This window comes from Cyprinodon variegatus, unplaced genomic scaffold (genome assembly GCF_000732505.1).
Source record: "Cyprinodon variegatus isolate N-32 unplaced genomic scaffold, C_variegatus-1.0 Scaffold539, whole genome shotgun sequence".
NCBI classification, from domain to species: domain Eukaryota; kingdom Metazoa; phylum Chordata; class Actinopteri; order Cyprinodontiformes; family Cyprinodontidae; genus Cyprinodon; species Cyprinodon variegatus.
The window spans coordinates 271693-293389 of record NW_015150992.1 but is presented as its reverse complement, the minus strand read 5'-3'; the positions used below and the strand labels follow the sequence as shown (position 1 = coordinate 293389).

The 21697-nt window shown below is 36.6% G+C and overlaps 1 protein-coding gene across 1 annotated transcript in view; it reads right to left on the bottom strand.

Moving 5' to 3' along the window:
* Window positions 1-11282: 11282 nt before the first annotated feature.
* The window catches only part of lhfp (lipoma HMGIC fusion partner), a 75809-nt gene continuing 65394 nt past the window's right edge, over window positions 11283-21697 (bottom strand). The window contains exons 3-4 of the mRNA XM_015391378.1: window positions 20523-20621; window positions 11283-12005 (exon numbers count right to left, since the gene is read on the bottom strand). Coding sequence (XP_015246864.1) covers window positions 11887-12005; window positions 20523-20621 — 218 coding nt within the window. The 3' untranslated portion in view covers window positions 11283-11886. The remainder of the gene's footprint in view (window positions 12006-20522; window positions 20622-21697) is intronic.

The following is a 21697-nucleotide window of genomic DNA, read 5'->3' as shown; positions in this document are numbered from 1 at the left end:
GTTTTAAAGACCAAATCCTTTTAGCGCGCTGTTGATAGATCAGTTTGTACATTTTTTAGCGTGCGCAGTGAAATAGCTCACGTTTTTATACACGCAAACCTTTGACAGATCCGGCCCATTGTGTCTTAGGAACCTACTGTACATATAGATATCTGCAGCTCAAGCCACACATCTGATTTTGATTTAAAAAAAAATGCTTCTCCTGTTGTGCTCTGCAACCATCGTATCTAAGATTTATTCCCAAGAGCTATTGTCACAACAAAGAAACAATTAACCAAACACCAATATCGTCTGTTTCTGTGCTACATACAGATTAATAGGATTAGCAGATGTGGGTTGAAAGGTAGCAGAATGGTTGTAGTTGATAAACTGGAAGCACACCAGTAGCAACAGAGGTGTTTATATTGGAATTAACTCTTATCAAAGCCCACCCGGATGGGGGAACAGCATCTGAGCAATAATCTGATCTTGGGTGAAATGTGTTATCACGTTAAAAGCAAAATGAGAAACAGCATCTCCCTCTGCCTCAATACCTTTGTTGCAGAAATAAAAGAACCAGGTTGTTTCTCCTGGGACGTCTCAGTTATGGAGAACCTTGATATCAGAGTTGATTACAACAAACAGAGTCACAGTATTGTACTAATGTACCAATATCTTCAGATTGAAGTTCAGAAAGTGCTGGTTGTTCAAATCTCTGTTAATGTCATGCATTATAACCGGTCCTGAATATTATTGTCTTCTATTAAAGCATTTTTAGGGTTTATGTTCTTTATATAGACATGGCTGCAATCTTTTTTTATGTGTAACAGTATTCCGAGTTTAATGCAAAATTCTGATTTTAATAACTTTAAGTCAGCAGTATAGACTACAAAAGATAGCATTTCTAAAAGTCATAGAAATTGATGGAATATTGTGTCTGTTAGAAAAAGAAATGATTTAACCCAAATTCATTTATTGGGGAATAAAAAAACTACTGCCTGGTTAGGAGAAGATTGATTAATAAAAGTTCTTTTGAAGGAGGATAATTTTTCTCATTCGCTCCTCATCATGCCACTCATATATTTGAAGCAATACAGAGACGATAATGAAATAAGTGGTGAAGAGAAGGGGTGAAGCAAATTGGAGCCCTTCAGTTTTTCCTGTAATCCTGAGAAAATTGACATGTTTTTCACAAAGTGGTCTGGACACACAGCTTGTGGGTTTATGATTGCAGCTGTCAGAAACAAAATGTCAAATTAGCAACTAGCAAAATACAAAAAAGCTTGTCTTGCCACATGCAGTATATTTTAGAAGGTTTATGGCAGCTATTTTTTTTCCAGTTGTTTTCTACACATCAACCTATAGAACATGCACCCTATAAGACAGTGTTATTTTTTATATTCATGAGTTTTTTTGCTATGCACCCTGCAAGATATAAGACCCTTAAAACTGTTTTACTGGATTAAAAATCTAATCAAAAAGAATAACACCGACTATAGGAACAAAGCGAACTGACCCAGCTGGGCAGCCACAGCAGTCTGTTTTTTGATCTAAGAAAAAGAAAAGAAAATAACACTTCACAAGATTAGAATCTGTTGATATAAAAAAATAGAAAGTGTTTTAATTCTGTCTCACTGTAAAATATTTTGTGGTAAAGATCCTATTTTAGTGGAACAAATTCCAACAGTGAAAGGATTATCATTTAACGTGCAGCAGTGATCATCAAGTAAAAAGAGAAAAGGAAAACCAGTTTAAAATTGTAAAAGCATTAAGCAACAATACATTTCAATCTGCTTTTTTCACTGTTCAAGCAGATGTGTTCATATAAAAAGCTCCCTTGTGACATGAAAATGAGAAATGACCAAAGTTTACCATTTATAACAGTAGATGTTAACATCCAATGTTGGTCCCTGAAACTTATCTAGAGTTAAGGTTGAGTCATAGTTGAGCTGGGGTGAGACACGCAGAAAAACAACAGCATTATTTCTTATATTAATTCTGCTTCTTGCAAACTTTTCAACTCAGAGATGAGAAAACCACCTTTTGATCTCTTTGTAGAGGATATGAAACTGTAAAAAAGTTAATAAATAATAATCTAAGTAAGTAATAATTCATTTGTGTGTGAAAAGTCTTCATCTGGTTCATTCTGAATTGAACAATGTGTAGCAGTCTTTGCAGATTTCCTATAATTCAGATGTGTATGACTACACACAGCGGCAGCACGATTGCTTCATTAGGGAAATAAACTATAAGGCAGGCTTTACATGCGATACCACACATTTCGGATTAAAATTTGTGAATAAAAAGGAAAATACATTCTATTATTATCCTTCCCCATTACAATGATTCCTTGTTCTATAGTAATAATATGAAGTAGCAATAGAATGGTGTCAGCCCCTGTTAGAGACATAGTTTGACATTAATAGTTGTAATGTGAGAACATTGTAAAAGAAGGTTAATGGGGTATGAACACTTCTCCAAAGCCCTGTGCTATTCTTCCAATTTTTCACAGTAGAATGACTTGCATTAAGGAGTGTTGAACAGATGTCCTTGCATTTTCCTGGAGCATTTTCTGAACTGAATTTGAATGTTTTCTTTCCACCAATAATGGCAAGCCATCCTGGCTCAGATGAGTGCAAACAGAACCAAATTCCGATTCATCAGAGAGCTGTGGCTTCCTCCCATTCAACCGCAGCCATTCTTGCCATTGTTTCTCCGTGTTCTCTTGATGATGGCTCATGAATATTAACATCAGCCAATATGATAGAAGCCTGTAGTCACAAAGAAGTTCCAAAAGAGGTTTGCACAAAATGTGCCTGACAGTGCCTTGTTTTATAATCCACTTTTTTCTCTGAGGTCTTTAATTGTTCCATGAATAAATTCCATACAGAGGAGTAATAAAGCTCAGGGAAATATCTGCTCTTTAAATTAAAATGGCACCAGTCCACACATAATAAATCTAATATTAAAGAGCACTTGACTCTCTTTCACACATTTTCAATATCTAATTAACCTACTGAAAAGCTTTTTTCCCCCTCTAATGAAGTTGCTTTAATTTCCTTATTGTGCAAATATCAGTTATCTTCCCCCTCTGCTTTGTCCGAGACATCTTTATTCTATAAATCATATCTCAGGCACAATGGAAGTTCAGTGCTGACTCTTTCAATCACTATCTGCAGCTGAAGTGCTCTTGAGCAATGCACCGAGCCCCAAATAGCTCCCTAGGTGCTGCAAATGTAGTTGCTCACAACTCTAGGAGTCCTCACCGCCTCTTTAGATGTACTTGGCTACTCATTGCTCTCTTCTACTCAAAAAGAAAAATGCTGCTCTAACTTAAATGAATTGCTTCAATTGGTAACAAGCATGCTCTTTTAATCTTTATGTTTTTTGTCAAGTGCTTTGCAGAGAAATATTTTCTGCCAATGGCATGAGTGAGACAGAGAGAGCAAGGCAAACTGCTTACTTAAAGAAATTAACAATTTCTTAATTTTATGGAAGGTTTAATGCAATGGTGGAAGACGAAATGTAAAATACTAGTCCCAATAGAAAGAATGCTGTTAAAATTGTGAATAAATTTGCATATATTTGAAAAAAATTTGAATTGTCTTCAGTAAATACTTAATAGAGCATGTTCCACCCCAGTGAGATGTTTCTTAGCCTACTACAAGGTTTGCTTGCAATTCTATTTTATTTTTCCATTTTTATAGAAACTCTAGATTTCCTGGTTACTGTTTGCCAATTTAATGCTTCACGTACGTCTTCAAATTGAGATCTTGATATCTAGACAGTTGCAAGGCCTCTTAATGATCTTACTGTGTTTGATATAATCTGAGGTATTGTTTGTAACCAATACACAGAACCATAAGCAGGACACAAAATAAGTAGATTTAACATTTATTTTATTTACATTTGTTTAGAAATTAGGGCATGATTGGACTTTTTAGTTTTATAGATTAGGATTATTCTGAAAGGCATAGGCTTTAAAAAGGCTTGAGCGAAGGTTAAACATTTCAGGGAAAGAAGTAATGTGCCTAACTGTTCTGGGTAGTGAACAAGCTCAGCTTGATGATCTGATTCTGGGTCATGTGGCTGCGAACATGGATGGACTCGGAGTAGGTCAGTTCACAGATTTGGTGGCGAGTTAAAAGGCAGGGAGTGAAGGCTTAATTTAGCAGCTTAATTCCTCACCTAAAAATGAAAGACAATTGCCTTAATCAAACTGCTCTTCTCAATGTCCAGCTTCCTGATGTTTTCAGACGTGTCTCTGCTTTATCATCTGAATCAAAAATAAATTTTGAGAACTTGACGGCATGTTGAGGAGATAATCCAACTGATTGGTTATGGTGTGTTGGACCATGGACATATCCATAGTTGGAAGGTAATGACTCTAGAGGAATGGAGTTTTAAAGCCCAAAGTGATCAGCTATGAGAACATTAGTCTGAGGAGTTTCCTGGTGTCTATAGAGCAGCTGCAAAGACTTAAAGCTCAAGAGGAAGAAACTGTGGACAGGGTACACCCTGGACAGGTCGCCAGTCTGTCGCAGGGTCAAATAAATTAACTTTTCCAAAATTATTCTAATTTATTTTATATGCAAACCCAAACATAGACATGTTTAGTCCTGCCATCCTTACAGGAACTGTCCATTGACCCTCATTTATTTACCATTAAATGGCATAAACACAGACCCAGACATTAACCTCAACCCATTACAAACACATACATAACCCTAACCTAAACTCAGTTTACATTTTAGTACTAAACCTATCCTCCAAACCAAGAAAATAGTTTTTCCTCATGAGGACCAGTTTACTGATCCACACAAGTACCTGCAACTCCTCACAATATAGCATATTCATAAGAAATTGAACATATATTGACCCTCAAATACATGGGCATACTAGAATTAGCCTTATATAATCAGTATCCCACTGTAATTTTGATAAAGAGCGATTAGCTTAACAAAAATGTCAGAAAAAATTAATCTTTCTCAGCAAAACATGACACTGAGAGCAATAATTATTTAAAAGGTGCACCACAAAACCATGAAAGCCATATTTTATTATTTTTATTTGTTTATTTTGTGTTTATGCACTAGTTTCTATTGGCCTATTACATACAAACCTGGAGAAACACATTGATGTTTATGGTGATAATGTTGCATGTGTAAATACATATAGACAGGTTAGCAATAGACTATAACAGAGGGACAATCACTGTTTTTTGTACCCAGGCACTTGGCCTCTAAGAAGGACAAAAAGTCGTCAAATAGTGTTCATTTTTTATTGTTTTGGTCTCACATTTGTCCAATGACACTTCATCCCCGCTTTCATGCCATTTGAAGGAAACTCAACAATGGCCAGAGTTATTGCAATGCAGTGAGCTTTGTCTCCTGTCAAAAACCTCTGCTGACATCGTCCAGTCTGCAGTGACCTTATGCAATGAGCAGCATCACTTCACTGGAGCTGGAAACACCTGTGCCATGCACATGCTTTAAAGACAAGTACTAGCCCTTTTGAAACTGAGCATCTTTTTCTGCTTAAAATATTCCTTACATGTTTGCCCTTTACCTCTCACTTACTTCAAACACACCACTAATTTAGAAACCTTGCTCACCACAAGCCTGCATGTCCCTGTGGGTAAACCAGTGAACCTTGAGATGGAATCCATTCATGCCATGGGTGTGTGAGTTTAAAAAAAAATAGCCTCTGATTCTAGTTCCTAATTAGGTTTTGTCAAGTTTACTATCATAGATTTCACTTCTATGTCTGTAAACAGTTAATATTAGTTTTTGTCAAATCAATAAAATCACTGAATACAGTTTAGCGTCAGATCAGTCAGATAAACATTTGAGCAGGTTTTAATTTAACTCCTTCAACTCTGGAAGTGGGTTAACGGTTACTTTGCATGCCATGCGCCATAACTAAAACTATGATAATTTACAATATAAATCTTCAAGTTAAAAACACAAAAAAACCCCAGAAAAAACACACAGAGCAAGTTTTTTTTTTATCTTTACTCTTTGATTTGTTTGTTTGTCTCTTTTGATTAGTAAATTAATTTAGACCCACAAGTGGTTAAAAAAACATATTTTATACATGTACTGCCCCTAGTGGAGGATTTTAAGTATCTTGGGGTCTTGTTCACGAATGAGGGGGAGATGTAGCGGGAGATTGATAGGTGAAATGGTGCGGCGTGCGTTGTACCGGTCCGTTGTGGTCTCGATTTAGCGGTCAATCTATGTTCCTACTTTCATCTATGGTCATGAGTTTTGGGTCATGACCGAAAGAAATAGAGATCCTGGATACAAGCGGCTGAAATTAACTTTCTTCTGTAAAGTGCCTGGGCTGTCCCTTAGAGATAGGGTGAGGACTCAGAGTAGAGCCGCTACTCCTCCACGTCGAGAGGAGCCGGTTGATGTGGCTCAGGCATCTGGTTAGGATGTGTCCTGGACGTCTTCCTGGTGAGGTATTCCAGACACAACCCATTGGAAGGAGGCCCAGGAGGAGACCCAGGACAAGCCGGAGGGACTATGTTTCCCGGCTGGCCTGGGAGCGCCTTAGGGTTCCCTCCGAGGAGCTGGCCCAAGTGGCTGGGGAGAGGGAAATCTGGGAGCTCTACTGAAGCTGCTACCCTCACGACCTGGTCACAGATAAGCAGTTGAAGATGGATAGATGAATGGATATTATACATAAGGAAGTAAACATGGACAGCATCATTAAAAAGGAAAAGAAACCCTTGTATTATGAAGCTGGCATAGGAACCTTCATTAATAAAGGACTGAGGTTGCTGCGATAGTTGATGAGTGATTCTGATTGTATTTATGTGTCATAATATGAAAGAAATTAAAGCCTGAGAAGGTTTCATAAAGTAATTTAGAGTAAGATTGGAAATGTTATCATTCTACAAGTGTCAGTAACTTTGATTCAGCTACTCTACTTACATCCAGTCGTTTTATATGTAAATAACTTGCCAAGGAAAGCAGTCCATTTAACCTTTATTTATTTTAGCCAGCTCTGAACATAGGTCAGCTCAGCCCTTTGAATTAAGTGTGACTTCTCATTTGACTCCAAAAAAAAGTCAAATTTTGATTGGAATTAACAAGCTATAGCTTGACACAGCTAAACTTTTAGAGATATATAAATGAAGGGTATGAGTATAATGGCACAAACTATCCAAGCCTTTAATGATTAATGTGCTGCTGTTATATTCACTCTCAGTTTTTAATAGATCAAAGCATTAATAGTTAAACATTTCCTTTTGAGTGGATCTGCTTTAAAGAACAGCAGGATACGATCAGGGGAAAGAAATATTCATTACAAAGAATCGATTTATGTAGATTTTTCAGTTGGGCTGCAAAAGATTTTCTCTCTGAAAGTAGTTTAGAAATCAGCCAAGTAGAACAACTCGTAACACAAGCACAGCACAAGAGGATTATCAGTCCTGCACTAAGGTCTTGATCTACACTTCTCCTCTTTAGATTCTACATCAAAGGAAACAATATATGGTGACTTTATGTCTTGAGAAACAGATTCTTTGGGGTTGGAAGGTTTTAGAAACTATTTCTGTTTCTGTTTTTAAGCCCATTTGATGTTGATTCTTTCTTCCTGAAGAAGCTAGAAAAACAAGAAAAGAACTGATAGCTCAATGGTCCATTTATAGCCAGAAAGAAAAGGCAAATGTCTTTTAAATTTAATGGATAAATAGCATTATTTGAAGATTAGCAAAGAAACATGTTTTAAACTCTTAAAAATTATTTGAAGCCTGTCTTTAACACATTTATTATGGCATAATCTAGAACTAAAACCTGATAGCACAGTTTGGAGCCATAAAATATAATTTGCACTGCATTATAACGTGATTTCCAAAAGTTATTGGCCAGGAAATTGCTTGCAGTCATGGACTGACTAAAGTTGCATCTTTTTATCTAAGGTTCATAAGCAGGAGTAGTCTATCTTTGCTTTCTGTGTATTACTTTCTTTTTGATTAGGAAAAAAAATTATTAAGAAAAGTTTTACCTGCTTCAGAGAATTCTTCATTTCTACCTTTTTGTTTATTGTCAATCTTGTTGACAGTTTGATAGGTAAAAACAAAATACATTTTCGTCACCAACATACGTCTTCAAGATCATCCAGAGTTACTGTTCAAAGTAACTTTATGTAGATATTTTGAGAATGTAGTATATTACTTGCTACAGATACGTTAGTTGTTGTTTATTGAATATAACTTAAGGTTTTCTTTGGCTAAAATGAATGTTTTTACCAGAGAGAGTATAGATCAAAGCAAGTTTGTACCATTTTAAAGCATCTATAGTCTAAAAAAATATGTGAATATGAAGCTAATGATGATCAGATGTGATGTGTCACTAATGATATCCTTGTGTTGAGTATGGCAGCTGTCCATAAACTACCTTACTTTGGTTTACTTTGCAATTTACCATATATTATGAATGAGAAAGCTTTACATATGTAACAGGTGAGAAAAGAAGGAAGAAAAAAAATCAAACTCTAAAGGACAGCAAGAAGCAGTGATAAACGCCCAGGTAATGCAACCACCGGAACACCAACAATGGTGCATGGATCCACCACAGCCCTGGTCCCAGCCACAGGAAGTGAACTCCTGGTTATCACCCTTCCAGCTTACCTTTTTATAGGGGCTGAGGCTACAGAGAGTGCAACACCTACTGGTGCCATCTGTTACACATAGTATGTTTCTCGCTGCTCATTAGTTGTGCACCATCCCCCTCCTCTTTTTCCTCCATGCAAATATGTCAATAGTTTCAAGGTTTTGTTACATCCCCAACATGAATGTAATGTTGTTTTTTGCACCCAAGTAACACCTTGTTCTGTTTTAGGCTCCGCCTCTAACATTAAATGGTGTTTCCTGAGTCTCAGTACAATTAGCGAACAGCTGTACACTAAATAAGGCCGGTGAAGCTTTACTTCAGGGCCTCTTGGTCATTTGTCTGCCATGCACCTCTGTGGTTGTTGTAGCATCTAATGGACTGTTAATTTGCTGCCATGTAAACTCTTTCAGATGTTTTTATTTTTAGGGCAGCTACAGTTTTCCCAGTGTTCTCCTGTTTATGTACTTGTTACTGTAGGTAGGTTATTTTGTAGGCTTGTATATTTCGGTTTTAGTTTCAGTTAGGTAAGTCCAATTGTTCTTTTAGGGTTTTGTTTGTTATTTTGGACGGAGCTCTCCCTGAAGCTTTTACAACTCTACAGAAAACTTTCTTTAAGAAGGTAGCAGAATAAACTTCTTTAAATGCCCTTTTGACTCCTTGATTCCCTGTCTAAATTCATTTTAGCGCCTTATACCTCCTAGATCCAGCCAGGGGATGTAAGTTTTTAAAACAGTGTTTTCTATAAAACACCTACTGTTCTTGGGCCTAAATACACTGTAAATCTTTGAAACATAAACAATGTATGTATTTAGTATTCCCTGGACCACAGCTAAACAATGGTAGCCAGCATCTAGTTTTAAACTTTACAAATTTGCTTAAAAATCCAGAGGTTCTGGACAATTATTCTTTTTTAGATGGAAAATATTACTCTTTACTGCAGCTTCCTCTATGTTTTTTAGTTATTTGTTATTCTCATTTGAATTTGTTTGTATTTCATATTTTTTATAACCGTTTAATAAATTAGCAAACCTATGTATTTCTCGTTTAAAATGTTTGTTCCTTTTTAATCACAACGATAAACAAATAAATGTGTACCTTCACATGAAGGCTACTCTTAATATGACAAACTTTAAAACCTTGACTTAAAACCACATTTAATGATTATATAATTATTTTTTTTGTTTTATTATCCAAAGCAAACATGTAGGAAAACATTTTAAGCACTAAACAAAAGCTCTTACAATAACCTTTTATTTTATTAAAACTTTTGTAAAGCTCACTACTTCTCTTTTCATAGACTGTGCATCAAAGAACAGGTTGCCTATTTCAACCAGAATGAATTTGGTAGGCTTATGCCTGAATTTATTTATTATAGTTGTATTTCAAACAAACATAAAAAAAACAGCAAGCACATTGGAAACTGTTTGAAAAAGATGAAAAAAAAAACCTACACATTTTGTTCCACTTTAGCAAACCTCCTGGGCATCAAACAGCTTTACAGGCATGAACAGCTTGTGATCTACCTTAATTGAAGTTACAACTTTTCTAACTTTAAATGCTTCCTAACAGAGTAAAGGTTAAATGTAACATCACTTTAGTTTAAACAGCATTTTTTTTCTGATTATTGGAACAAAAATGATTTCTCAGATTAATTGTGAATGCAATCAAAGCATGGTCCTCACTACTGAGTAAAATTATTCTACTCAGAGTAAGCAGATTCACTTGTGAGTCTCCATGCAAAGGAGCTCTGATGAGAGCAGCTGTACTTTTCAGTTTGCACACATTAACATGTTTAAAGACAATCAGCCGACAATTTCTAACATTGAAGGGTGTGTATTGTCAGTCTGAGGTACAGGGTGCTGGCATCAAGTAGTAAGCGCTCCAAGTTGACCCCAATATGTCCGCCTCTGCTGGTTGACTTGCTGCAACAATCGCTGCTGATATCAATCAGCGTTGTAGATCAGAGAGAAAGAGAAGGAAGCAGAATGCAGACGAGCTGCGCTAACATATTAAACATCAGAGCGTGCACCCAGAGATATTTCTCAAATGGGAATGGAGGGGAGAAGTGTGTGTTTCCATTATCTGCAGGAATGCTGGGCATTGTGAGAAAATGGAACTGCTAATGAGGGCCAAATACATTGAGAACAGTTGCATTGTAAATGAGCCGACTTTGTGCACACATGGGATTGAATTTGGTGTTGGTTAATCAAAGGAGGAAAAATTGCAGAGGAATAAATGGCTGGAAATAAAACGTGTAACTTGCCTCTCTAATGACACGTAAGGTTATCCTTATTGTTATTCCCACCATGCAGTCGGGTTCAGGAACTGTGAGATACCCCCTGACATTAAGCTGGTAGGCTGCTGGATTCAGAGCCGCTCAATTTCCCAGGGTGTGATTACATCCCAGGCTTTGTCTGGACCACTTTGGGGTTTTGAAGTCGAGAAACCTGATCAAAAAAGCAAATACTCTGACTAGAGGTCATGAGATTTAACTCATCAATAACAGGGGAAAGTTAAATTCTCAGAGCTTCCATATGTAGCAAATAGTTCTGAGATAGGGAAGTCGTGGGAAAGGCTTTTTAGGAATGTGAAGGCCTTTCCCAATTTGCTCCAGGGCTGGCTTTGGTCGCTGGTGACCTGATAGAAAAAAAACACACTTGAAAGCAGGATTTCATTAAACATTTATTTACAAAACAATAAGCATGACAAAGAATTATTTGAGAGTGAATACAAAACAGGTGATAAAATGATAAAATACAATACCATACACTTTGTATATCTTATGAACGTGTTAAATAAACTCTGCTTAAATTTGTGAAATCTGAAAAAACGCTGAGCCGAGGAGCAAGGCGGCCAGTTTTCTAAACTGCTTATCATAACAAGCATTATTGCATTTTAGGTTGTTTAAGGCAAGAATGAGAGACACGGAAGGGATGGGAACAATTCTGGAATAAAACGGGAATATATTTTCTGCTCTTTACAGACCACACAATCACATAAACATTAATGACTGTAGGAGGTACAGATAAAAGAAATAAAAGAATAGTGTAACAACTTTACTAATAAGCTTGGTCCATATGTCTTTCTTTTAGGAACTTTCAGAGCCATATGTGTGCTGCATTATGAAACAGTCTCTGCAGTCGTCAGATGAGACGCTTCCTGAAGTTTGTGCTGAGCACCATAATGACTTGCCGTCTTTGGTGCCTGGTGTGCTGTACCTGTCTGAGTCCACACAGTTGGAGTCCCGAGGTCTCAGTCTGTCCCTTTCTCTTCGATTCTCTTGTCAGTACGGGTAATGCTTCTGCTTCTTCCCGGCAAAGCAGGAGAGCCAGGTGCAAAGGAGCATTGCAGTGGCGGCGCCCGCCCCTGTGCAGTAGTATGCCCAGCCAATTTGACAGGAACCTGCAGAGCAAAGCAAAGGATTAAAGAACATTTTCTCAGTTTTGATTTCTGTTCCCTATGAAGTTGGGTGAGCTCTTCGATGGCAGATTTCAGGAAAGTAATTTGTAGCTTATGATAAAAATCTGCCAAAAGTTTTACAACTCAAGCCGGAAAAAACTCAGCAGAGAAAACTCAGAAGGTGAAGTCATTTTGAAAAGCAGAGCAGAATTCAACGCAGGCTTAGTTTATTTCTCTCACATTTCAAAGACTTGTTGGAGCAGAAAAACTATAATGTTTTGTTTACAATCACTTGTTCCAGATGGGGAACGCTGAGGGCCCCCAAGCACATGCAAGTCAAATATGCTGGACTTTAATCACAATGTAATATGAGCCTGTTTCAGAATCTCCACCACCGAAATCTAAATACAACAAAAAGTGGTGGCTATAAAACAAGGTGGTCCTGAAATTGTTGCAACAGGATTTTATTCACTGTGTTCAACTAAAAATGTTACCATATAAAGCAACTTCTTCCCTCTTACAAATGACCTATAAGTATACGAAATTCTTAAAAACATGTTAGGTGTCGTGTGATGCATGTTTGTATGTATTAGGATTGGTTTTACTCTAATATTTTAGAATGTAATGATAATTGCTTGTATGTTTTTGATTTTATATGGATATGTTTTGGTATTCAAACATCAGAATTAGCTGTCTGTGATTTTCTAATTTGATTATACTATCATTATAATTAGTAATACTATTATTTACAACAATTGTTTTTTTAGAATTAATCCCTCTTTTAAATAGCAATCCAAGAAAAATGGATTAAATATACCAGAGGGCATTGAAACTGAGCTAAAAGATCAATTCCAAATGCTTTTCAACTTCATATATTTTATTTAAAGTACATAAGATGTGTTACATCATGTGTGTTTCATGTATCCCTGTTTGATACTAACATGTCAGTGTAAGGTGAAAAGGATGGAGCCAGATGCTTAACATTTTTGTTCAGGCTGCTCCTACATTCCCCCTCTGCTTGTGAGAATCATTAAAGCAAATGTGAGAAGCATGCCAAGGACTTTAAAGAATGTTTCTGAAAGCCTAACAATATAAAAATGTAATAAAACTCCCAGATATATATGTTTAAAAAAAATTTGCTTTTGATATTTTGTAATTGTTGCAACAACTATTCATGTTGCTCATTTTAAACTTCTGATTTTTACTATATCTATAATCCAATGTTTTATATCCATATCTGGTCTGATTCTGACATAATTACTGTACTAAACCTTGATATAAAACAAAAATATGGACCGATTCTGACTAATTGGTCCTGCGTTAATACAGGTTATGATTTGGCTAACTCTAGTGTCACTGCTGACTCCAAAAAAAAAAAAAAAACTGTTTCACACATGAATGATCGATTGTTAACAGTAACTCGTGATCAAATAGAGATGCTTCAAAAAATGGCTGATGCCTTGAACCAGCTAAATTAAAATTTGAGCAGCTCTGACTTGTAACAGGCATGTTGGGGAAAAAAAAAAAGTCATCTTTTCCGATCAGTTACCATACAAATCAAAGAGCTACCATGTCAATCTAACAACATAACACTTTGGTGTTAAAGCAGATATTAGGTAAAGAAGACTCAGATGCAGCCCAAGCTGCTTAATTTTCTCTGTTTACTGATGTGATGAAAGATCACTTAGGCAGAGAGAGAGCAACACTTTTAAAAGTAGAAAGTAGAAACATAATACAGGACACTAACGTTTCTATTCTATGCCTTTTAGTTTTCTACCTCTCTCCATTACATGTAAGATCACACACTCGCAGATGGCCGCTCACACTGAGCTTAGTTCTGCTGGAGGTTTCTTCCTGTCAAAAGGGAGTTTTTCCTCTCCACTGTCGCTACAAGCATACTTAGTGTGAGGGATTACATTCGAGTCAATGAGTCGATGCAATCAACTGGTTTTCATTAGATAGAAAACTTTGAATCAATTTGACTGTATGATCTGGTGAACTGTAAAGTGCCTTGAAATGACATGCGTTGTGAATTGGCGCTATATAAATAAACTGAATTTAATTGAATAAACAATCATAAAAAAAATATGGGGAACTATAAAATTATTAAAGTAAAAAAGTCTAAATCCCTTAGGCATATTTCCAGACTGATGCTATGATATGTCAAGTCAACTAACTAACAAAACCACCTACTCATAATATCTTACTTTCCAAACTTAGTTTCTTAAAATTATAAATTTCATGTTTCATGTTTATAAATTATAAATTTCCATTCGATTAAAGGTACACTATGCAACCGGTGTTGATTTTCCAGCGAGGCTCCCCCCAGAGGGCGAAAGTAAAAGTGCACTGTCGTAAATATGCACAGCTGTTCTCCTGGTTTCTCCGTCAAGCCAGGCGCGGTTGTTTTGAGCTTAGCAGACAGGCGAACGCAGCTGGCGCGACAGAAGCAGCGAGTTTACATGCAAAGTCAATGGTTGACACGCGTCAAGGCGCAGCAAAAGGTCCCGCGGTGCGTTTTGAGCAGCAGGCGCAGCGCGTCTGAGCAGCTGAAGCAGCGCGTCGGGCGCGTTTAAGCATCTGACGCAACGCGCCGCAAACGCGCTGCTGCTCGAGATGAAGAAAATTTTATTTTTGCTGCTTGACGCGCCGCCTCAACCAATCAGAGAAGCTGATCTGGGAGCTGGCAGGGAGAGAGACACATCGCTGATGATCAGAGCGCTCTTATCACTCCTCTTAAACAGTTTATTGACGCCTAAATTAACTTAAAATGCAGAAATCTGCCGGTAGAATATGTTCGCTTTTATTATCCTGCTGCCTGCAGTTTGGATTATTTAGATGAAAAACACCTACCAGCTGCCGCCGTGAACCGCGAGGAGGCTGCTGATGAAGGGCTTCCAACTGTCGGCGCACCGCTGCTATGTGGGGGTCTGAGCGGCTCCGACAGAAAAAATATTGGAAGGCAGGATTGTAATCTGGAGGAACTCACTGCACTGATTACGTTATCAGGTGTATTTTCTCACTTAAAAACATATTAAAATATATATAGTGAAGCTCCGTTCAACGCGCGTCAGACACACTTTTGCACCGCGCAGCCAGAGCAGCAAAGCTGCTTCAGCCGCGCGTCAGAACTAACTGGTACAAGCAGCAAAAATGAAGCAGCAGACGCAATTTTGCTGCTTTTGCTGTGTGAACGTAGCATAACTGCACAAAGATTGCCACTGTGCTATCAACAAGCATGCCTTTCACTGGGGGCGTGTAGCAGTTCTCGCCGTAAAGCAAGACCGACTCTCGCGAGACTTCTGAGCCTGTGGGTGCGGGTCGGTGCTCCTGCAATTGCAAGTGCGGTTTTTCCCCCACAGACCACCAGGGCGGCCGAGAATACCTTTGTTCAACCTGAAATTACTCATTTAATCATCCAAAACGTTATGGAACACATTAATTAACTGAAAAATGTTGCATAGTGTGCCTTTAAGCTTTTTTCTCTCAGTTAGAATCCCATGCTGTAATGCCACCTAAGCTTGTGAATATTTAATGAGCAGTAACAGTTATAACTGTGATGCATTTGTTGAATGACACCGGCACCAAATATTGTTGTTGCTGAAGATCACAACTATTCAGACCTCTAACTAAATAACTAAATTTGACACCCAATAAACCTCAGATTCAAGAGCAGCTTTTATTTTAAACAGCCATTAGATTCTGCAATCTGTTCTGTAGCTTCGATTTGGGAAAAAAAAATTGTGTATTTGAACATGAAAATATCATTTTAAAATGTAATCAGTAGTAAATTAGTGAACATAAATAAATGTTGAGAAAATATTTAAATATTTACATTTATATAGTTTAATAAGAGGAAAACTGTCAATCGGTACCTTTAAATATCAAAATTAGAATTTACATAAATATTGCTACACTTTGCACAATTATCTTTTCTTCAGTTTCACATTTATCAAAAAAGCTTAATAAGCATAATAAATAGTTAATATGACTTATTTGTTATTAGTTTACTAAGTGGGAATGTTTCATTTCTAAAGACCCTGTGTGGTCAAAATAATAACTGGAATTTATCATGCCTCTTTATGCGCTGATCTTCAGATTGAACACACACATGCAGCGTTTGTGATCTCCAAAGGCATTCTAAGCTGTCAACTACACTCCTCATGATTAATAAATGAGAAAGAAGAATTAATTTGTGTGAAGATTTGTGTGAAATCTGCTGCTCGCATGGGACAAAAAAGAAATCACCAGCCTGTCATGGAGCTAACGAGAGCAACAGCTCCAGTAGAAAGAAACAAGAAAAAATTAATTTGCCAGGAGCAGCAAATGACACACTGATGCAAGCATGCTTGTTAACAATGATGCTGAAAAGAGTCCGCTCTTTCAAACAGGAAATTACGACATGAGAACTGGATACCCAACATAATTAAGATATGTAATGGCATCCCAGTAATTTATAGGGAAGGTAAATCTTTTATGATGCATTCCTCTGAATAACACGGCTGTTGCATAACTCCTGTCATTTTTTTACAGTATTGACAGCTTTTAACTGTACAAAGTCATAATTTGCTTGACGGAACTTGCTTTTCTGTAGTGTTTGTCTGTCTTCAAAAAAAAAACAGAACTCTAAAAAACATTTTTTGTCTTATTGAAGAGTGTTTACTTTTATCCTGCTCTTCTATATGATTTGTCATAACAATTACTGACAGAACGATGTGGTCTCATGGCAGTACTTCTTAAGTACCACAACATAAATCTTTTGATTCATTCCCTTAGACCTGAATTTATTGTGTATCCATGTAAAGGAACATAAAATTGTAGGCTGTGTTGTAGGTCACTCTAATAAAGAGCCGTGGTATTTAGAGTAAACCAACATAATCTGTCAGCAAGCACCAACTGCTTATATGTCATCTTGGATGTTTGTGCCCTGAATGGCTGAGTGAAACAGCTTTTCCTCCCTGAATAAGCTGGTTCGCTGTACTGTTATTAGGGACCATGCCTAATAAACTGACCTTTATTCTTTATGTGCCCTTTTGGGTTTCCTCAAATACACCATCGGCCTAAATGTTCCTCTTGTTTCTAAAGCTAATTAGTGACTGTTTACAAAAGAAACCAAAGGCCAATTGACTTAGAAGGTGATGGGGTAGTAATTCCAGTATGTAAACAGAGCAAAACTTATGGGTTTGTTTACATGTTTACTGCCTCTTGGAACCTACAGGCTAATAGCGATTATAAGCTCTGTTGTTCTAGTGTGACTGATTTGAATTTCAGAAAGATGAGTCCTGCCTGTCATCCAGTTTCAAAAGTGATAGAAGACAGATATGTCAGGCCTATTTCGGCGTGCCACAGTTTTTGCTGGATCTTTTTATTATTTATGAAGCAGAATTGATGTGGTTGTCAAATAAACAACATAAAAAAAAATAGGACTAATTCCTTTGGGAATCATTCTAGTGGGGAGTTCGAAATAACAGCTGCTCAAAGATATTATAAAAGAAAGGCAACTTTTTGTGTAAATGGTCTAAAATATGTTGTGTACTTGACCAAACAGTGCATTTTTCTGGGTCTGAAAGAGTAAAGCAGGATTAATGTGTAATATGTACTGTATGCCCTCCTGTTTGCCCCAAGAAACTTAGATAAGGTCGGAAATATATGGACAGACAGGAAGTATGCAGATCTAAAAGTCTCACTGTTCATCTAGATACAACTTTTTGACTTAACCCTTTGAAGCCCATTGCTGTAAATATGCAACAACAAACCCTCTGTATTGCTACACAGCTAAGATAGCATGTGGATTCCCTCAGTACCATTTATTACACCTTCAGTTTGGACCTAGGGGCCTTTGGCAAGCTCTAATGGTGTACGTTATCATTGACATTATCATTTTTCAGAAATTTGTAATATACCTACATTTCTATTCATTTTTAAAATGAGTAGAGAGTTAAAAAACTAGGTAATGTTAAGTCTTTTTCTAACCATACTCTGATCAAACATTCATGTCTGAGGCTGCTAGTGTTGATAAGTTGATCTTGAGAGGGGACGGCTTTTTAAAAAAGAAAATGTTTTACAATAAAGAAAAAGCTTTTTAACTGAAGAATGATGCACCTCAAATAAGGTGTGAAATTGTTTTACTACCCTACCAAAATGAATGGGCCACAAAGATTGCTCCTCTATGTTCATCCCTGATGTTGTTACTTTCTGATATTGTTAAAACACAAATCTATAAACTTCAAAACAGCAACAGAGGAATTTGGGTTTGGTTTCACAGAGTTTTTCTTTCTGATTAAAATCAGCCATTCGTGTGCATTTAATTAGTAGAATTTTCATGCAGGAATTTTTCACATTTTTCATTTTTGTTAAATGAAAAATACAAAAAAATAGAGAAAAAAAGATGTGCTTTATATTTTGCATGGCTATATTTCTAAAGGTGTAATGATATTAATGATATTTACACTTTCAAAAAATAAATCTATATTAAAATTAGATTTAGTCATTAAATGTGATTGTTTGCAGTTTTGCGATGCTCCACTATTTCAGGATTTCAAAAAAGAAATATTCTATTTAATTCATTGCAATAAATGAAGGGTATCTTTTCAAGAAGCATAGATGAGCACAATTAAGATCCTCATTAGACAAGTGCCAATCTGATATTAATATCTGTATCAGTCCTGAAATTGAAGAAAAGTCTAGATCACATTTTGGTGAAAATGGATCCATAGGTGCCTGTCTATTCAGTTAATTTCTATAATAACTTTAGGTTGGTTAAAAATCATATGAACAGCATTAAATTGTTTCTCTTTATGGGCACCTGTCTTTGATTTAATAAATACAATTTATAGCTAAAAACCTTAAACCTTAAAACTGTATAGCTGTTTTTAGGATGGAATTTTTCTTGTTTACACAATTTATTGTTTGTATGACTTATTTTTCTGACCTTATCCTAATCTCAAGTTGCCTTTTAGGATCATTGATATGATCATAAATATCATATTGCTTGTAGAGAGAGGTTGATGACAGCCTCAGTACAGTAAGCATGATAACATTAAATCAAGGAAACTCTGGTATCCTGGTAAAGGATTCAGGGTGTGCAGAAATCCAAATTAATGCATCAGAATCTCTTTGGATCAGATCAGAAGTGAACATCAAAGCATCTCTCATTCTTTTTAAATGTTTCTAGAATTGTTGAGTTTAAAATCCTGTCCGATCGCATCTCAATCAAAAAAGACTTAAAGAAGCATTAGACACATTTTCACCTCTGGGTGGTCTGCTGAGCACTATGTGTAGACCAAAACAAAATGCGTGACAAGTGATGCGACTCTCTCTTCCTCCAGCTGTACCCCATCGTAACCAACCTGTCTGCTTGTATGAAAAGCTCTAACATGTCTAATAAAGAAGTAACTCATAACTTTATTTATTTACTTATTTGGCAAATCTCCTGTAGTGTCTGTCATTAACTGAGTAATTATACCGTTAACAAAGCATTGCATCACTAGCATCATATGGTGTATGTTCAAACGTGTTATTAGACTGCATCGTAATTACACTATATTGCAGTATGAGTAGCTCTCCTGCAGAATTTAGTTGTTCCAATGCTGGCAGAGGCATTTCATAGGCAGGACTTGGCTAAGAGGCAGCTATTTAAATGGATGTATGTATGTAAACAAAAGAATAGAGAACAACACAGAGAGGTGGTTTATAACACTGAAGAAGATGCCTTTAGTTCTTCACATAACCATTCTTTTTTATTTGTAAAATAATGATTTTTTTTTTTGCTTATTGTGATTTTAAATAAATAAACAATTTAGAAAGTTTGAATTAAAATTCAACACATAAATCTGCATACATTTTCCATTTCAACACATCCCACTTGTCAGCTATGGGCTCAAAATGTCAACTTTGAACATAACCCAATCAGCCCGGCTAATGAGTAATTTTAAAATGGATTTTCTTGTTTATTCAACTAAATCACACTAAATAATTTTTCCCTTCTCGGCTCTGAAGTCTGCTAATGCCGGGGTTCTTAATAAAACATTTAGATGAAGTAAAACATTGAACGCTGTTTGATTAGCATCAAATATGGCAGCAGCTGTGAGATGAAAAGATTTCCTACCTCCCAAGTGTCTGATAAAAAAAAAAAAAAAAAAAGCGTAATACTATCTGTGAGTTAGACCTGGTAATGCCAGCTGCATACAGAGCGCAAGCCAAGTTCCCAGTTATTCTCTGCACATATTTATAGCTGTAACCACCAGCTAGAGGAGGATCGGCTGACATCATATCATGAATTTTAAATACCAACATATCATGGCCCTACAGAGTATGACAGCACGAGAGGCGTGTGTCTGTTTTCTGAATAAAAAGGGGATTGGGTGCCATTGTTCAGACAATATATTACTTTTAGAATACATTAGAAATGTCCTTTTTTTTGCATTTTGGAAAAATATATGTGTTTCCCCGAGTTCTTCAATTTTGGGGGCTTAAAACACCTTAACACAAGACAAGTTGATGAAATTTGTTGAATCTTACCCAGTTTGAATTGGTCGGAGCTGTTACTGCAGGTCTGCTGGACTTCTTCGCTGTCCCATCCCAGTGGATAGAGTGCACAGCCTGACCCGATGAGAAGACCTAAGGGAAGGAGATGATGAGAAAATGATGAGGCGGTTGCAGTAACAGAGCCCATCACAGGGGACTTAGAATATCACAAAATATGGCTGGAGGCTGAAAGGAAACCTGCATCAAGGACAAACTCTCATAATCAGCCTCCTTGAGGATGGTTGGCTTTATTTTCTGGATGGACCCCTCAGGGTTTACATAATTTAGGAATCCTTTATTGATATTAATAAAAATGCAAAGCAACATCTTGTGTTTTCTGTCATTATTCCATGGCATTATACCGTGTCTTGCAGAAGTGTTTAGAGCACTTGGATGTGTATTACATTTTATCACGGTCCAACTTGCAATCTTCAATGTACTTTATTTGCATATTATATAATCAACCTATCCAAGGTAATATAATTATCAAGTGGAGGGAAAATTATACAGTCTTTTTTAACCACGTTTTTACAAAGAAATTCAACAGGAATAGTACGTACACACCCTTCTGTCTCCTAACATGGTTGGGTACAGACAATATTTCCTTTGGCTTTCTTCTAGCTCTGCTTCAATAAAGGCCAGATTGGTTGAATTCAGGAACAATAGTTGACCTGTCAATAGATTGCTCCACTTAAGCTGTGGATTTTGCAGCTCCTCCAGAGTTACAATGGATGTTTTGGCAGCCTCTAACATTGACTAACTCCTAGCCCAAATTGTCAGTTCATATGGACAAACATTCCATATGAACTGTCACAGTTCTCAATGATGTGTAATGTTAGGGATACAGTCCGATAAATCAACTTTGCTACCTCACAATTTTGTCCTTTACTGTTAGATATATCTTTACCACAAACATGATTTCGGAAGGCAATTGCTTGCATTGAGTTTTTCTTCAAGGGCATCAAAGTAAAGGAACAACAATACATGTACAACTACATTTCTAGGATTTTATTTTCATTTGTACAATCTGTTCTTTCCACTACACAGTTATGCACCCCCTGCCTTTGGTCAACCCAATACAATTCCAACCAAAAACATTAATCTCTGAATGTATCATTTCAACATATGTATGTATATGTATATATATATGTATATGTATATATATATAT